This window comes from Lasiosphaeria miniovina, assembly GCF_030549165.1.
Source record: "Lasiosphaeria miniovina strain SMH2392-1A chromosome Unknown B0T26scaffold_3, whole genome shotgun sequence".
Taxonomy (NCBI): domain Eukaryota; kingdom Fungi; phylum Ascomycota; class Sordariomycetes; order Sordariales; family Lasiosphaeriaceae; genus Lasiosphaeria; species Lasiosphaeria miniovina.
In genome coordinates this window covers 480,942-496,644 of record NW_026848222.1, presented here as the reverse complement: position 1 = coordinate 496,644, position 15,703 = coordinate 480,942, and the positions used below count along the sequence as shown (strand labels likewise).

Genomic DNA, 15,703 nt, shown 5'->3' with positions numbered 1-15,703 from the left:
CTGGCAAGTCTGGACGCAGCACCCGCATAGGGTTGTTGCAGTAGACTCAGGTACTACGGCTGGGCGTAGCGGAAGCAGTGTTGGAGGGTGGTGCAGGGTAAGACTTGCGGGTACAACAGCAGAGCCTAGTAGGTTGCTGAGGGAAGCAATAATAAGGCTAGATCTGTAGGACTCTTCCCTATAGTCAAATCTGCACCAAGACTGTGGGAACTCTGCCCTGTGGTCGAGGGTCTGACAGCGACTTGTGCACTGTGGAAGACAAAGAGGGGTTGTATTATAGTAGTGCTGTAATACAAAGGAGTGTTGACTAACGAACTTGCCGCACAGACGCTGGTGAATTCCCTCATGTTTATATACGTTATGTTCCTGGCTTCGGATATTACGGCAACCATCCTGTTCTTTTATATACAACAAGTCCCACAGGAATAATCAGCTCCTCATCATAAACAACCGTCTCTGGGTACTTTTTCACTCATCAGTTAACATTTGACGTAAGGGGACTAAAAGAAACATACCTGTACCCCACCACCCGCTGAGGTCAGGACCGCCTCAACCTGTCCTTGTGTTTCAGTATTGAACTCATTCCATAGGTCTATCAACACCACAAGAGTCCGGGAAGGGGCACTTACACAATTATAATTGGAGTCCAGGCCGCGCCTATGGGCCTCGGCGTTGGTAAGCAACTGAGGCCGATCGCCCACAATACGGCAGATAAGAATGACGTGTCTGTTTGTCCGGACGTGGCTATTCTTTGCGTAGATGTCGGCCTCTATAAAAACCACAGTGTCAGGCAGAAGCTAAGCATCAAGGCCGTCTTGTGGAAGCTTTACTCGATGAGCACGTCGTCGAATAGATTCCCGACCCAAACATGCCCGTGGTCTTGGCAAACTTGAGGTCGAAGCCGTTCTTCAGGATGCCGCACACGTGGCACTCTGGCTTGTCGCAGGGCTCGATATCACCGTCACCTTCGCCAATACGGCAGGCTCGTTGTGTGCCGTGGAACCGTGTCATGAATACGCCGTGGCCTCGATTCTTCCTAGCGTCTCGTGCGTCAGCGTTAAAAGTGCCGACAGGGAGGGCCAGGGACTCCTCACAAGGCCCTGGCGAAACGCTGGCCACGCGCCGACCTTCTGAGATCGGTGAGTGAGGCGAGGTAGATGCGGCACACCTCCCCCGTTTTACCCCGATGCAGCCAGTTATCGTTGAACTTTTTAGCGTCTTTAGCAGTTAATTAGCTGTTCAGTTAATGTAAAGGGGGTATTAGGAAAGGTGGTGTTAGGAAGGGGGGTGTTAGGAAAGGGGGTGTTAGAAAAGGGGGTGTTAGGAAAGGGGGTGTAAGGAAAGGGGGTGTTAGAAAAGGGGGTGTTGGGAAAGGGGGTGTTAGGAAAGGGGGAAGACGCACAAAGCTTGTAGTCTCTATCGCGGGAATGTAATTTTCTCACTGGCTGTGAACGACGGTCAGCTTTTGGAGCAACAAGCCGTCGCAAAATAAATATTCATTAAACATACTAGGTCTAGCTGAGACGTTCTCAGGTTGAGGGGGGGGTACTGGGATTGACGAGAGAGTACAGCTCTCTGGCCCCGTCGACGACCCTGCCGGCGATCGGGCTTCCTTGGGGAGCCTCTTGGGTAGTCTCTCGGGGAAGGGTAATACGGAGGTGGTGCTTCGATGGGAGGAGGATAAAACTGAGTTGAAGTCGGAGGAGCAGGAGCGAAAGCCCGGGCTACAGAAGGATAATTTCTGGCCCGAGTACGAAAATGCCCTATACTGCCGACTGTAGCTGAGGTTGAGCGGACCGAACTTGAAGAGTTTGAGTCTTTTTTATGGCGTCCTCGGCCGAACAGGTCCCTAAGCCATCCGAACATTATGACATAAACAACGGGGTTAGCCAAGGCCCAACCTGAGTCCAGCAACAAAGATGAACAATGGCGAATCCAGTGGGGGTGCCGGTTGTAGGTAAAGGGACATCAATATCCTGGCTGACAGCTCGCTGTGGCTTTATCGCCTCTTACATCGCCGGCATGAACCATAATATAGGTTAAGCAGCTCTGCGCGCCAGTGGATTTTCTCGAACGCCATACCCCCCCGACGCGAAATGAAACACCCAACCCCCCCGTGGCTAGGCATACTGTAGTCGCGTGTGAAAAGGACAGCAGTTGACGCGTTTTGACCAATAGATCGAATACATCCAAGTGCAAAATTCACGCAGAGGTGCTGAATAAGGAAGGACAGGGCGGGTTTCTGCAGCCACCATGGTTGCCTTGCGGCTAAACCATCCTCGAGGCTCTCAGTTCGAGCCTCATCACAAAGTTAGCCAGTTATAATGACCCACGTGGGTTTCGAGCAGCCTTCCTGTGGCAGCCCTGAAATCCTATGAGTCGGTTGGCCATAGCTCCGATCAATCAGAACCGGCCAAATGGCAAGGCAAATTCCAAACGGGACGACGCCGCGAGGCAGCCACTCCAGGCATGCTCCTAAGGCAGATAGATCCCGGCCCCTCACAAAGTAACAGGACCCAGGGATTTCCATACTTCCAATTGCCCCGCCAAAGAAAAAAATAATAGGGGGGAAACCATTGGGAAAAATCCCAACCGACTCGCAGACAGACAGTTATCTCGAAAAAAAGATGGACTTTATTAAGAATTTCTTTCGCTATTTTCCAGGAGCGTCTAAACGCCGGCACCATCTAGACCAGCGGCACCAACGCCAACAACTACACCCGTGTCCGCAAAACCAAGTCGAGCACGTAGGCCTGCGTCGGGTGCCGACACAGAGACACACAAGCCGGCCATCCTTAAACCGGTCTCCCTCGAACCGCTCCCCTTCACGCGATGACCCGGCAGAGTGTTCCATGTGCGCCGAACCGTCGATGCGTGACGTGCTCCGTGACACGGCGCGCATCACGAAGGCAGTTCTCCCGCCGCTCCTCAAGCGGCTCGGGCGGACTGACGACGCGCGCTACTCGATCAAGCACACCCTCAGCGACCCGCTCCGGCTCGACCCGGCCCTCTGCCCGCGCCTCAGCCGGCCGGCGCGCATCCTCGTCGTCAATGACGACACGCTCAACGCCGCCATCAAGCACACACTACCGCACGCTAGCCCCGCCGACATGACGCCACCTGCCGTGGCCAACTTTGCCAACCGCGAGCGGCCCGGTGGCGGCTGGCTCAACGGCGCTATGGCGCAGGAGGAGTCACTCTGCTACCGCACTTCGCTGTCGCTTAGCCTCGACGCCTCCCGGTGCAGCCGCCACTACCCGCTGTCGGCGCACGAGGCCGAAGTCCTCTACAGCCCCTACGTCGTCGTGCTGCGCAACGACTTCGCCAGCGGCCACCGGCTCCTCCTCAACTCGGGCTCCGCGGGTGACGCCGTGGACGTGCGCGACCTACCAGTGGTGAGCGTACTGTCCGTGTCGGCGATCCAAGCGCCGCAGGTGCGGCGCATCTCGGCGCTGCCGGGGACGGAACGTCACGATCCGGACAAGTACGTCTTCCAGCGCGACCGCGACCGCAACCTGACCAAGGACAATATGCGATTGGTACTGCGTACGGCGGCGTCGTACGGGCATCGGCAACTGGTGCTGGGCGCGCTGGGATGTGGCGTCTACGCGAACCCGCCAGAGGACGTGGCGCACTGCTGGCGCGAGGTGCTGCGCGAGGACGAGTTTGGCGGGAACTGGTGGCGGTCCGTCATTTTTGCCGTCTACGATGCCCAGGACGGGGGAAATTACGAGATTTTTAAGCGTATCTTGGGGGGGTTGCTAGTTTAATACTTCTTTCGGCCTAACATAATCTATTCCTTATATAGGTATCTTCGTCGGAACTTCTACCCGTAGTTTTTCCCTAGCTGACGAGCTAGGGGTATGTATATTAATGAGGGGTCTACATGTGTAATATCGCCGATTGCTTTCTCATTCAGACAACCAATCCTCCGCTTTCATAGGCCCCACTTTGCGGCTCTTCCGGCGGTCCAACCGACGCTGCACTTGTGTTACTGGCATGCGTTCTCTCGGCTGTAACGGGCTGCGAACGATTCGCTCACTTCGTACTGCTTCAAACAGCACCGCGCCTAATTAGCAAGCCTAACCACTCCCGTCCAGGTCGTACAGGTCGCCACGTGCAGTAGGCGCAAGGGAGGAGCTTGCATATATATACCTATCACCGTCTCATGAGCTGGCTCGCACGACGGCGACCCCCGGGACCACAGAGGTAAGCATCGCGAGTTGTCCGTAATCATGCTCGATTGAGTGCCAATATTTTAGAGCAAGCTCGTTAGCAGGTCAGTAATTCCAGCGGCACCCACAGCTGAACTTCCTTCGAGTACCGCTCTGACGGCAGCTAGTCTTGCCCTCCTTCGACGATCTCGCGCCTATCGGATTTCAATTCTAGGCGGGGTATCCCCCGATGCAAGGCTTAGCGACACCATCGCCGTCCGCCTCGACCCCTCCTTTGACAGCCTCAAGCCGCGGACCGCACCATGGGGCCGTGCTTGGCTTCAAGCGCGCGCACGACTTATTCGAGCGAGGCAATAAGGAGACGAGCGACGCGACGTACGCGCCGGCCGAGATGGACACGTCCGAGAGCGCTATACACTGCCGTCAGGCCATATGTCGGAAGCGGTAAAACCGAGAAGGATGTAAAAAGTAGTAAAGAGTGATGATACTTCTGAGTTTGTGGCCGTCGTACATTTCCCTAAGGCTAGAAATCCTAGACGTCACACGGCTAGCGATACGGAGCCCGCAGTGCGCCATGCCGTGACAGAGTCCCGAACAGTCTTGCGAGGTAGACTACTGAGCAGAGTCCTGCAGGCTGCAGACCCGTGCCAGTCAGCCTGCTTCCCTCAGTGCCCTACACAGGCCACTGTTGTACTGGACTACAGGGTCTTCGACTCCCTACAGTCTTGTCCTATGGCATAGGACCTCCCCTGCACTTGCAGTGTATCACAGCACCTACCCTGCACTTGGCCGCCGGCCGTCCACACCAATCGCTACTACCGCTTCCGCTTCGCCCAGCTATAGTACCGAGCCCACTGTAGCAACCCTGTGTAGGTACTGGGGAAGTTGAAAACAAGCAAGTAGAGGAGGATGCGGTGTATTTATTAAGACATGGTGACTATAACAGTGAAGTGGCTGGTACTTAGGCTTGTTGGTCGAGGTAGGTATAAGATGGTGGCCCGAGCGCGGAATCTGATTGGCTAACCTCGGTGGATCCCGCAGGGATCACTGAGCAATCAGAAAACGGCAGTCCCGACCACGGCACATGCATTCCGGAGAAAGTGGCCTCTGTAAAAGGGCCCCCCCACCTTAGCTAAATAAAAGTGCATGCAAATCAAAAATGAGCCTACGTTATTTAACTTGTTTATGTTTGCACTTGATTTATTTGCCCTGTTCGATTTGCATTGTTGCGGGCCTTAGTATGGAAGGTAGGCTAGGCCCCAACAAGTTGGATTTTCATCCATGTTAGTGCTTGGAGGTAGCCTGAGGGAAGGTCCTTACTTGTAGACTCTTCACTCGCGGGTTGGCGGCGGCTCCTGCTTGACTCGTTGGCAATTACTTCAACTCTTGAATGCCGTCACAGTGGAAAACATGGCGGTTTTTTTTTCAGAATATCTCCCCTAGCCAAGAAGCCCGGCAGCTGAATACTGAAGACCCCATTGTCAGTAGTCTCGGCCCCTTTCCAAAACAGCGAGCGAGCGAGAGACGTTCAAGTCCGCCAATAACTCGTCGCCCCTAAGAGCCACCTCCACGGGCCCATCGGAAATTTGGCTTATGCGACAACTGAGGGTGGGACCATCGTCCTCCTCGGGACTTCCAGGTCAACGCCAAAAGTCTCGAGAGTCTCGTAAAAACACGATACCCCTACCCTCCGCATTCCTACCAAGCGACGGGCCAAGTACGTGGCTCGTGGGGCCAATGGCCATCCCAAGCACCAACGCCTTATACCTAGGGAACTACAGCCCAAGCTCCTATGGTCTCATCCCTCATGCGGAGCAGGTTGAGGCCGAAGACGCCGAAGACTCGGGAGGGAGTGGTTGGGTGGGCTGGATTGTGTGTCTGCTTGGTTTCTGTTCTAGGAAGGCGAAATCTAGCGGAAGGCGTAATGTAGAAACCCAAATCTCTCTTTCGTTCGTTTTCTTCTCCGTAGTGCTGCTTCTTGAGATGATAGCTCGGCAGAGAAGAGTTCAAGGGAGGCGATTGCTGGGGGCGTAATGTAGAAACCTAAAAGTATCACCTCTCTCGTAGAGACCTCCCTACCTATCATGGAGGTACCCTGAATGTTTAGCCGCTGGGTCAGCCAAATAAGCACCTCCGGCATTATACGTGTACTACACCCCAGAAGTTGGGTTAGTATTTGCGCCATCCTCGCCATATTTACTAGATGCCTGAAATTCTCTACAGCAGCGCTAATAACAATATAAATAATTCAATGTAAATCAATGGCTCTTGCTCTTGCTCTTGCTCTGGCCCTGGCCCTGGCTCTGGCTCTGGCTCTGGCTCTGGCTCTGGCTCTGGCTCTGGCTCTGGCTCTGGCTCTGGCTCTGGCTCTGGCTCTGGCTCTGGCTCTGGCTCTGGCTCTGGCTTTGGCTCTGGCTCTAGCTTGAACGTCCCTCGTTCGCTCGCTATTTCGGAAAGGGGCTGAGACCGAGAACTCCCAGTGGACATTTCGGTCGTCGACAGAGACCCGCAGTCTCCAAAGCAGGTCAGTGGCGGCGGGGAGGATGCAAAGAGTGCCCCGAAGCGTCCCAGGGGGCGATGAAGCGCTCATCGTGGTGGCAGCAAGCAATTGCTTGCTTGCTACAGGACAGGACTGGGTGTCAGGGTCGCTGCTCGATTGAAGAGGCAACTGGTTGGCTTACGGCGGGTAATTAGAGATTGACTCGAGGGATCTGCTGGGCTTGACCCCGCGGGTTCATTATTACCTTCAGCAGCACGAACAAGAAGAAAAACAAACGGGAGAGAGAGGGATTGATATGGCGGCGCTCCCAGCCGCAGCAGCACAGGTACATAGGTTTGCGACGACACGGCCCTCGTCTCGGCCGAGTCACGGCCACGCAGGCGCCGTCGGAGGAGCCACCATCAGTTCATCTAAACTTGGCCAAGGCTGCCAGGGCTCATAGGCTCGAGATATGGACGCAGACGACCAGCGAGCCCGCGCGACGGGCCCTGCCGCAACACTTCTCTCTTCGAGGCGACCGGTGAAAGTGCAAAGTCGAAACAACTCTTGACCGGTGTGGGGCTGTGGCAGCCAACGTTGCCGGTGATTCGCCCAGAGGCGCAGAACTTGGTGCGGCCAGTGAAGGGTTTGCATGTCTTGACGCGACCGGTGAAGTTCAACCTGCAGCGCGGGCATCGTCGACGTGTGCCACTCACCCGACAGAAAGGGCCATGCCGAGGTGCTGGAGCGCCGCAAGTACGGCTTCTTAATTATTAAGCGATCTTCGGCTCCCACTAGACGCACGGGTCCTCTCCTCTTCAGGGCGCACGACGAGCTCAGAGGTTTCTTCACTTCCGCATCGAGTTAGGCGCGGCGGCCGCTCCCTGTCAGCCCGTTTCGCCAGCACGTCCGTTTGAGCTCCCAAAGTGGCCAACCCCACCCTGATACGTCATGATTTGCATGAAAATAGCCCAAGCCAATAGACCTGGCCCCAGGCCGGCCTGAGCTCTCAAGCTGGCATGACGTGAAGCCGAGAAGCCTCGAGGCAGATGGCCCGTGTTGAGAAGCTGGTCGCTCCCCGGGCAACACTCAAACGCTCCAGGAGCCCGAGACAGCCGAGTCTACAAAGGCTCAGCGTGGCCATGCCTTGAGGGTATGGAGGGAGACGTACGAGCAGCAAGTGACTCGACACCAAGAGTTATGAGGCTCGCCCCGTTACCTCGCGCCACTGCTAACCCTCTCTTCCAGTGACATAGCCCCCAATCCATAGCCCCCAATCTTGGTGGTGGAAACGCAGAGGCGCTGCTAAACCCTGCCTAGATGTAGGCAGATGCAGATGCGGTGTGCATCAGCCTCTGCAGGGGTAACGCGAGAGCTATCTAGATCTGCAAATCCTCCCTGCAGATCCACGTCGACAAGTCCAAGCCAAGTGCATGCGTCTTGTCCTCCGCCCAGAGGAAGAGGTCGAGGACCAGACCATCAAGTCGTCTAGGTCCCTCACCACTTTCTGGGATGGAGGAAGAGTTTTCGGTACTGCAGTTTTAGCCCCCAAGAGCCCCTCCCTAGTCGCCACCCGGATTCACAATCCATAGCCCAACAATCCATATTCTTGCCACAACCAATCCCAAGACGATGCACTACAATTTTAGCCCCTCCCAAGAGGGTGGGAGGAAAGGTTTTCGGACAACCAATCCCAAGTCCCAAGACGATGCCCTGCAATTTTAGCCCCTCCCAAGAGGTGGGAGGAAAGGAGTTTTCGGTACTGAATTTGATTGACTAGTCGTCTTCAATTTCGACGATGCACTGCAATTTTAGCCCTCCCAAGAGGATGGGAGGAAAGGAGTTTTCGGTACTGAATTTGATTGGCTAGCCTAGGTGGATCCAGCAGGGAACGCTGAGCAATCAGAATTCGGCGGTCCCGACCACGGCACATGCATTCCACCCAGTAGTACCTAAGGTAATAGGTAATTGGATGCCTACAGTGAGCAGCAGGTTCTCTTTGATATTCGTATGCTCTCTTGTCATTCCTTTCTTCAGTCAGAAGAAACGCACATATACGCCTTGTTCCTCGCGTAATTCCCAGTCTCAGCCAAACGTGTTGACCTCTGAGCTTCCCAAGCTTACGAAGACACCAACCGCACAGTACGACAGCTGCCGGGGATGTCGGTGATATCGAACATGCCGGCGCCCATGCGCAGCGTCTCGTGGTAGCTGCCCGTCGGCCGTCAGCGCGTAGTAGAATCCCCACAGGCGCAGGCCTTGCGGCGACTTGCAGAAGGTCGGGTAGTAGGTCGTGTTGCGACCGTTCTGCACGACGCCGATGCCGTAGCTGGTGAAGTTGCGGTCCGTGGTCTTGAGGACCGAGAGGGATCTATTTGTTTTTGTTTGTGATGTCGAGGTTGGTGTTGGAGCCGCTCGCACTGGCACATGGGATTCAGCACTGGATGGTTCTGATTTTATTTGAGGGGAAATGGAAAGAAAAGGGGGCGAACATACGCAACATAGTCCGGGGAAGACGACAAGTGCCGGTGTGTTGGTCGGGATATTGCCCATGCTTTAGTTGTGAGGAGTACTGTGCCAGTGCGCTCTTGCCGCCCCGTCGTGATGTTGCCGAATAGGAGACAAGGTATAGATAGAAGCAAGACGTAGAAATTTGCCTACTAAGATAGATTACAATGCAGATTTTTTATTTCGACAAGAGTCGTCAAGCCGTGAACCGTGTCCACGAATTATTCGGTTGATCGCGACATTTGGCGTCATTGTAATTAGACTAGACGATGTAAGCCGCGACCGGCCGTGGAAGTTGGATCACAACACAACCGGGAGATTGGAAGTCTGAGGCATGGTCGGGCAACAAAGTCAAGTGTGAAGACGGCGTCGATAAACATATTTCAACGTGCCTCAGTTCATGTACGTACACAATTCAAAACATGATGAGAAATTGAGATTTTTTGGGGTATTTTCATCTGGCAGGATTTGAACTTGCACTTTGCATGCAATTAGTGACAGGAAGTGGGATTCAAAACAGAATGAGAAACTGAAGCTTGATATTTCATCACAGGATTTGAGCTTGTATTTTGACATGTAATTAGGTATGGGGACTGCGCCAGAGTGCTCGTTCCAGTGAATCAACTATCTCACCTACTCTAGGTACGTATATAATTACATACAAGAACTGATAAGGCTACTCACTCGTGGAGGTGATAATTACGTGGCCTGCATGCAAGTCACTGTGCTCACTGCACTGAATATGCCAGTGTTGTCAAGATTGACATTGATGATTGGCTAGGTGAGCTTGGGTTGGTCTAGACCAAAACCACAAACGCTTTCAGCACACCGTCTCCTGGTCGAGATCCTGTCCGCCGGCATCGCCATAAGTCTGAGGCTGGCTTTGGAGGGGCTGTCGTTCCCGGTAAGGAGCTCCAAAACGTCTTGATTGTGGACAAAGAATCGCTCGGACGCGCAGGGGAGCGCGGCGTCCGTCTAATGTTAGGGACGGGCCCGGTCTCAGTCACGCCATTGACCGAATGAGCCCGTCGTCGGCGGCGCTAGGGCCTGGTTGTCGGAGCGCGCCAAGGACCAGACGATCAAGGCGGTGCGCAGCGCAGGCTTCGCTGCAGCCAAAACGAGCCTGGTGGCCGAACCCGAAGCCGCAGCCATCTATACGCTAAAAATATGCGTGAGGGATACGACAAGGACGAGTTCGGTGTTGGCGATACCTTTGTCGTGTGCGACGCCAGTGGTGGCACAGTCGACCTCATCGCGTACAAGATTACGCGGGTAAAGCCGGACTTCCGTATCGAGGAGGCGGCCATCGGTAGCGGCGTCAAGTGCGGCGCCACTTTTGTCGACAGGGAGCTTCTGGGCTGGCTCGAGCATTGGATCGGCAGCGAGGCGTACAAAAAAACCCCACCTAGCGCAACGAGGCACGGCAGCAACATGATGAAGGCGTTTGAATTCGCAAAATGCAATTTCTCGGGCGACGATGACGATATGGAAATCCTCCTTCTAGCCGAGTGCGGCATCTACACTGATAAAAGGCTCAATATCAAGCAACACGTGCTGACGCTCAAGGGGTGAGTACCTACCCTGGGTTTCTCGGTGCTAATTACCTACCTTACCTGCATTACCCTGTGGCTTTGTTTTGTCGTTAACCACTGATGTAATATGTCAAGAGAGCAAATGGAGCTGGTGTTCGAACCCTGCGTTAACCGGACGCTGGAGCTCACTGACGGCCAGGTAGACTCGGTCATGAAAACCTCTTCGAAAAAGCCCAAGGTAAATAAATACCTACCTACCTAGGTACCTAGTCTCTTGAGGTGAGTATCAGCCATATCACACACCAAACTACTAACAAAGAATTCCTAGATGGTCTTTGTCGTCGGCGGCTTCGGCAGCAACCCCTATCTCTACTCCAAGATCGAAGAGTACTGTTCGGAGCGTAGCATCGCCACCCGCTTCCCCCCGCACCCGTGCGTCGTTGAGGCCCTCCCCCCTCCCCCTTTTTTTGTTAATTTTTCTTTGAAAAAAAAAAAAAAAGGTTGGCGGCTGCGGGACTAATAAAGATAAATCGCCTAGGTGGTCGGCCGCAGCCTGGGGCGCCATGTGCCGAGGCCTCGAAATCGGCACCGACGATCTCCACCACGTCATCGCCGTGCGCCTGGCGCGCCAGCATTACGGCACACCGGTGTTAGACGTCTTCCGGCCGGGCGTGCACGACCCGGAGGACATGTTCATCCCGACGCCAATCCCAAGAAGATCAGCATCGACCTGGCGACGCAGTTTGAGCCTGGCGACGACTGCCTGGTCCCGGGCTAGCTGGGTTGCCTGCTACGACAACAAGCCACCAGCGCAGCTCGCCGAGCCCGCCGCCCGATTCATCTGCCACGTGCAGGGCGACTTCAGCGACGTGTCCTAGTCGACCTTCTCCAAGTGCATGAGCCCCGTCACGGGCAGGGAGTCCTATGAAATCGACTTTAAGCTCGAGGCGACCTTTTAGGGCTGATGACATCGAGTGACGGTTAATGTACCGTGGGAAGGAGTACGGAAAGACCACGGTTACGTATGATCAGTGATTGTTATAGGCACTCGAGGAGAAAGCTCGTGGTTAGTGGCGGGGGCAATATGACAAAATAGTCTCTGGACAAGATCTGCACAAGGGTCAGTTGCCCCTGTTTCTTCCCTGTTCTATGATTGGCTGCAGCCCTGAGCCCCCAACCCTCACGCAGGACAGAAAAACAAAAACGCAGGCCCTAGCCGGCATCTGAGACTAGGGTAACTCTTCACGCCCAATGAAATGATGCTTCACCCTGGCCAGGGCGCCAGAGGCCCAGTTTCAAGTCAAGTCTGCCTTTCGGTGGCGCCAAAGCGAGTTTGTCTGTAGCATCCCTTAGTTCTGAGAAGGGGAAAAGGGAACAAGCGAGGCGGGGCACAGCCCCCTCGTTTTGTTTGGACGCGCGGTAGAATAGAACACGGGCAGAAGGGCCCGGACATTTTCACGACTCCATTCTTTCCCTCAGCCCTCGCAGCAGTCCCACCGTCCCGCTGCGAAGTGGGAAATCACAGCAAAATCGCCGACAGAGACATTGGTCTTCCTGGTTGTGTCGTTCTCTCAATTTGAGTCGGCGCCCACTCGGGTTGCCCTTCTAACCTCAATCACGATACGCCCCTAGTCCCCGGAACCATCAACAGATTATCCAGCCACGGCGCTTTGGGCAATGAGTCAAGTGCGCTCGGCGACAAGAAGGAATCATATTTTTATTTTATTTTTTTTCTCCAATCCATTTACTTCTTCCCCTCCAAGCAGGGCTCTCATTAAAAATTGATGTCGTCCATTCTGGGCGGGCAGGGCTGCAGGGGTTGGTTCCAGGGGTTCCAGGGGTTCCCCACGATGGACGGGGGGGTGCCCATGTGCCATGTGGTTTCAACCCGATCCAAAAGGGGTCCGTGGCGAGCCAACGGCGCCCTGCTCCCTCGCCTTTTGCCCATGATGATCGCCGCCATGAGACCGCCTCACGTCGGCATTTTGCATTTTGCCATTTCCGAACCCATGCAGCTTGCCTTTTCCAAATCTCAAATCTCACGCCATTCTTGGGCGGCCAGCCAGACTTGAAGCAAGAAAAAATCACAATGATGGGGGCAGGTAGTAGGTAAGTGGAGGGCATCGCTGATGGGCTGGATGCGTCTGTCCCGTCGCCGTGTTCCAACGCAACACACAAGACGGCACGGGATCGCAATCGGATATTTTATGACATCTAGATCCGCAGTTTTTTCCCTGTTCTCAATGTCATTAATTTCTCCTCTCTCCCCTCCCTTTACCCACTCCCGCTCTCCATTATTCAAGTGCGACTCTTTGCGATATCCCTCCTTACATTTTCTAAATTAATAAGACTTCAGCGCTCCATTCGTCTGGCTCTGGCAGCCTCTGTTCGTTATTGTTTACAAAAATCACATATAGTGCGATAGTCTCCATCCTCGAATATCCACATCCTTGAATATCCACATCCTTGAATATCCACATCCTTGAATATCCACATCCTTGAATATCCACATCCTTGAATATCCACATCCTTGAATATCCACATCCTCGTGCCACAATGTGCGAAAACGCCGACGCTGGCAACGGGCCCTTTTGCTCACCCAAAGATGGAGCCCAGATCCAGGTGGGAAAGACCATTGACGGTAAGCTGCACGCCCCCACAACCCATATCCGATGCCAACACTGACAGATCACACCACAAAGTGATATGGAATCCGGCCTTCTTCAACTCGTCCTTCAACAACGTGGCCATGATCGAGGTGCAGGCCGACTTCCTGACGCGGCCCGACGATAGCAACAAGGGCGGCGCCGACGGCTTCACATCGCGCATGCTCGACGCCAGCTCTGGCCGCTTCGCCTGGACCGTCTTGGCCGAGTACCTCGGCAGCACCCGCGCCAGCGCCGCCCGGCCCGCCCAGCTCTTCATCAGCCAGCCAGCCATCAACGTGGCAAACACAGGCGGAGACGGCGATGGCAATGGCGACGGCGATGGCAACGGCGACACTGGCAACGGCATGACGATGGACGGGAGCAGCCAGACGCGCATCCCCGGGCCGCGGGTACAGCTCATCGGCCCACCAAGCGGAGGCGGCGGCAGCTCGATGCCCAACCCGCTGATCATCGCGCTGCCGATCGCGCTCGGGGTGCTGGCGCTGGGGCTGCTGGTGGCGTTCCTCGTGTTCCGGCGGCGCAATCCCGGCAGGATGGGCCAGCTCTTCTCGTGCGGCCGTAAGCGCGACGGCTACGGCGAGCGCAAGAGCCGCACGCAGCGGCTGCGCGGCCTCGAGATCCGCATGGTCGACAACAACGCTTCTACGCGCATGGGCACGATCCCGGCGCTCGGGAACGCCGACCGCAATATTTTCAGGGAGGAGGTGCGGCGGCAGGATTATGCGAGGAGATGAAAAGCTCAGGCGTTGATAGGGGAGGGAGAGAGAGAGTGTGTGTTTGCTAATTAGCCGTCCATTGTAAAGCCGTGGGTTGAAGATAATACCCAATGTATTTGCTGGCGAATATGGAGTCACATGGGACGGGGCTTGGAAGGAACGGCGTTGGCGCAACTGAGCTTGGTTTGCAATAATTTGTCTTTTGGTTGTCGGTGGCGGATATATCGTGTACATGAAAGCTACCATAGACGAAGAGAGTTATCAGCAGAAGACGGTGACTCCGGTTCCCTTTTATGTTAGGCTTTAATTCAGTTCATGAGCAACCGATAAGATTCTAACTATCGCCCGGTGACCTGGCACGAATATCAAACATTTTCGCCGTCACACGCGATCAAAGTTTTTGTCCGAGGCATATTAAAGCCTCTTAAATGTCTAGCGGTACGTATAAATTCTCTTCATTATTTTTCTCTAACGAATCTTTCTTCCTCATCAACCCATCCAACCACCTCAACAGTTATTACGCACGGCATCAACCGAACGCATCAAACCAGCCATACCTAAGTACCTCATCAATCAGACATGTATGAGAGAGAATCCAGACAATCTTCGCACATCAAGCCCAAAAGAAATTCAAAAGAAGGTCAAATATTGCCCGTGACAGCAGACTCGCCCGGCATGACACCACCCCCTCAGAAATGGGCCGACTTCAAGGCCAGAACCTGCCCAACTATTGAGCCCCCCGATCTGCTGTGGGAGTTCGCGGCGGCTCTTCTGGGTGCCGTCTACAACTTCCTCGTCACATACCTTTGGATGAAGCACTACGTCTCAGACCAGTCGCCACATTCGCCATGTTCGCCAGATGGGACTTATGCGGGGTGGTTCACTGTGAGATTTATTTACAGTTGCTCATATCTTATTCTCACTTGTGTCGTCGGCGCACAAATTCAAGAATCGCGCGAGAAGCGAAGGTTTCTGGGCATAATGATGGTGAGTCAACCAGGTTATCTTCTTTTTCTCCTTCTTCATCTTCTTTTATCACGGCCCCCAGGCCGGTCAACCCACGTCTCTCGCTGATTAGTGTCACGGCACGGTACCGTAGGCGCTGTGAGCAGGCCTACGGGTGCATGACCATACTATAACCTACTACAGATTGCAGCTGGCAGCTTGCAATTCTGGCATCCGTTTGGAAGGTGTGGTGCAGCGGTAGTAGGTGCTGAGCCCCGCCGTCACAATTAGATGATATTATAATTTCCAGGGCCGCACCGAGTTCGAGAGGTTTCTGGCCTTCTGGTCACTGATTCACGTCGCATGGATTATTGTCTTGATTGTTCAGATCAACACGGACGGCCTAGTTCCCACAAAAGCTGACTCGTTTCCTTGGCTGACAACGGTGGGCGCCTTGCCATTGTGTTTGGCTGCGTGGATTGCTCAGTCGGAGCCGGAAAGACCCGAGGAGTATCAGCTGCCAGCCTACAGCCCCGTCGCCCAAAATACCTCCGACTCGTCCCTACTCTTCCTAGTTGCATTCCTACCTAGGTAACTACGTAGGTTTACAACAAGTCTGTGAACTATCTGAGTAGGTTTACAAGACACGAGAAACGGGAAACCGAGTAAGAGGGGACGG

At 54.5% G+C, this 15,703-nt stretch overlaps 8 protein-coding genes across 8 annotated transcripts; 4 read left to right on the top strand and 4 right to left on the bottom strand.

The window, feature by feature from the left end:
* Positions 1–379: 379 nt before the first annotated feature.
* On the bottom strand, positions 380–1,210 carry B0T26DRAFT_642923 (uncharacterized protein; the record flags this gene model as incomplete). The annotated part of the gene is made up of 5 exons (XM_060437489.1): positions 380–463; positions 516–554; positions 630–769; positions 831–1,036; positions 1,095–1,210. Coding segments are annotated over 5 exons (585 nt in total), but the record flags the coding sequence as incomplete, so codon positions are not given.
* A 1,660-nt stretch (positions 1,211–2,870) lies between these two features.
* Positions 2,871–3,770, top strand: B0T26DRAFT_641533 (uncharacterized protein; the record flags this gene model as incomplete). Its single annotated transcript, XM_060437353.1, has 1 exon — positions 2,871–3,770. One exon carries the CDS (start codon positions 2,871–2,873, stop codon positions 3,768–3,770), a length of 900 nt encoding a protein of 299 aa, XP_060297647.1.
* Positions 3,771–6,433: 2,663 nt separating this feature from the next.
* On the bottom strand, positions 6,434–7,798 carry B0T26DRAFT_673512 (uncharacterized protein; the record flags this gene model as incomplete). The annotated part of the gene is made up of 4 exons (XM_060439602.1): positions 6,434–6,592; positions 7,092–7,335; positions 7,371–7,396; positions 7,679–7,798. The coding sequence occupies 4 exons, from the start codon at positions 7,796–7,798 to the stop codon at positions 6,434–6,436; spliced, it is 549 nt and encodes a 182-aa protein (XP_060297646.1).
* An 803-nt stretch (positions 7,799–8,601) lies between these two features.
* On the bottom strand, positions 8,602–9,207 carry B0T26DRAFT_869973 (uncharacterized protein; the record flags this gene model as incomplete). Its single annotated transcript, XM_060447901.1, has 2 exons — positions 9,151–9,207; positions 8,602–9,006 (listed from the first exon to the last, which is right to left on the bottom strand). Coding segments are annotated over exons 1-2 (411 nt in total), but the record flags the coding sequence as incomplete, so codon positions are not given.
* A 1,122-nt stretch (positions 9,208–10,329) lies between these two features.
* Positions 10,330–11,756, top strand: B0T26DRAFT_869972 (uncharacterized protein; the record flags this gene model as incomplete). Its single annotated transcript, XM_060447900.1, has 4 exons — positions 10,330–10,730; positions 10,830–10,932; positions 11,023–11,126; positions 11,233–11,756. The coding sequence occupies 4 exons, from the start codon at positions 10,330–10,332 to the stop codon at positions 11,570–11,572; spliced, it is 948 nt and encodes a 315-aa protein (XP_060297644.1). The 3' UTR covers positions 11,573–11,756.
* Positions 11,757–12,179: 423 nt separating this feature from the next.
* On the bottom strand, positions 12,180–13,154 carry B0T26DRAFT_700112 (uncharacterized protein). Its single transcript, XM_060441515.1, has one exon. The coding sequence runs from the start codon at positions 12,816–12,818 to the stop codon at positions 12,417–12,419; it is 402 nt and encodes a 133-aa protein (XP_060297643.1). The 5' UTR covers positions 12,819–13,154; the 3' UTR covers positions 12,180–12,416.
* On the top strand, positions 12,925–14,259 carry B0T26DRAFT_769279 (uncharacterized protein). Its single transcript, XM_060446521.1, has 2 exons — positions 12,925–13,335; positions 13,397–14,259. The coding sequence occupies exons 1-2, from the start codon at positions 13,251–13,253 to the stop codon at positions 14,095–14,097; spliced, it is 786 nt and encodes a 261-aa protein (XP_060297642.1). The 5' UTR covers positions 12,925–13,250; the 3' UTR covers positions 14,098–14,259.
* Positions 14,260–14,795: 536 nt separating this feature from the next.
* B0T26DRAFT_700111 (uncharacterized protein) lies at positions 14,796–15,216 on the top strand. Its single transcript, XM_060441514.1, has one exon. The coding sequence runs from the start codon at positions 14,890–14,892 to the stop codon at positions 15,151–15,153; it is 264 nt and encodes an 87-aa protein (XP_060297641.1). The 5' UTR covers positions 14,796–14,889; the 3' UTR covers positions 15,154–15,216.
* Positions 15,217–15,703: the final 487 nt, after the last annotated feature.

Bases quoted from the DNA above. Each gene is read 5' to 3' on its own strand.
- B0T26DRAFT_700112 (XM_060441515.1), bottom strand. From the start codon at position 12,818: ATGCCCTCCACTTACCTACTACCTGCCCCCATCATTGTGATTTTTTCT.
- B0T26DRAFT_769279 (XM_060446521.1), top strand. From the start codon at position 13,251: ATGTGCGAAAACGCCGACGCTGGCAACGGGCCCTTTTGCTCACCCAAA. The intron at 13,336-13,396 runs GTAAGCTGCACG...CACACCACAAAG, and splicing joins GGTGGGAAAGACCATTGACG to TGATATGGAATCCGGCCTTC.
- B0T26DRAFT_700111 (XM_060441514.1), top strand. From the start codon at position 14,890: ATGAAGCACTACGTCTCAGACCAGTCGCCACATTCGCCATGTTCGCCA.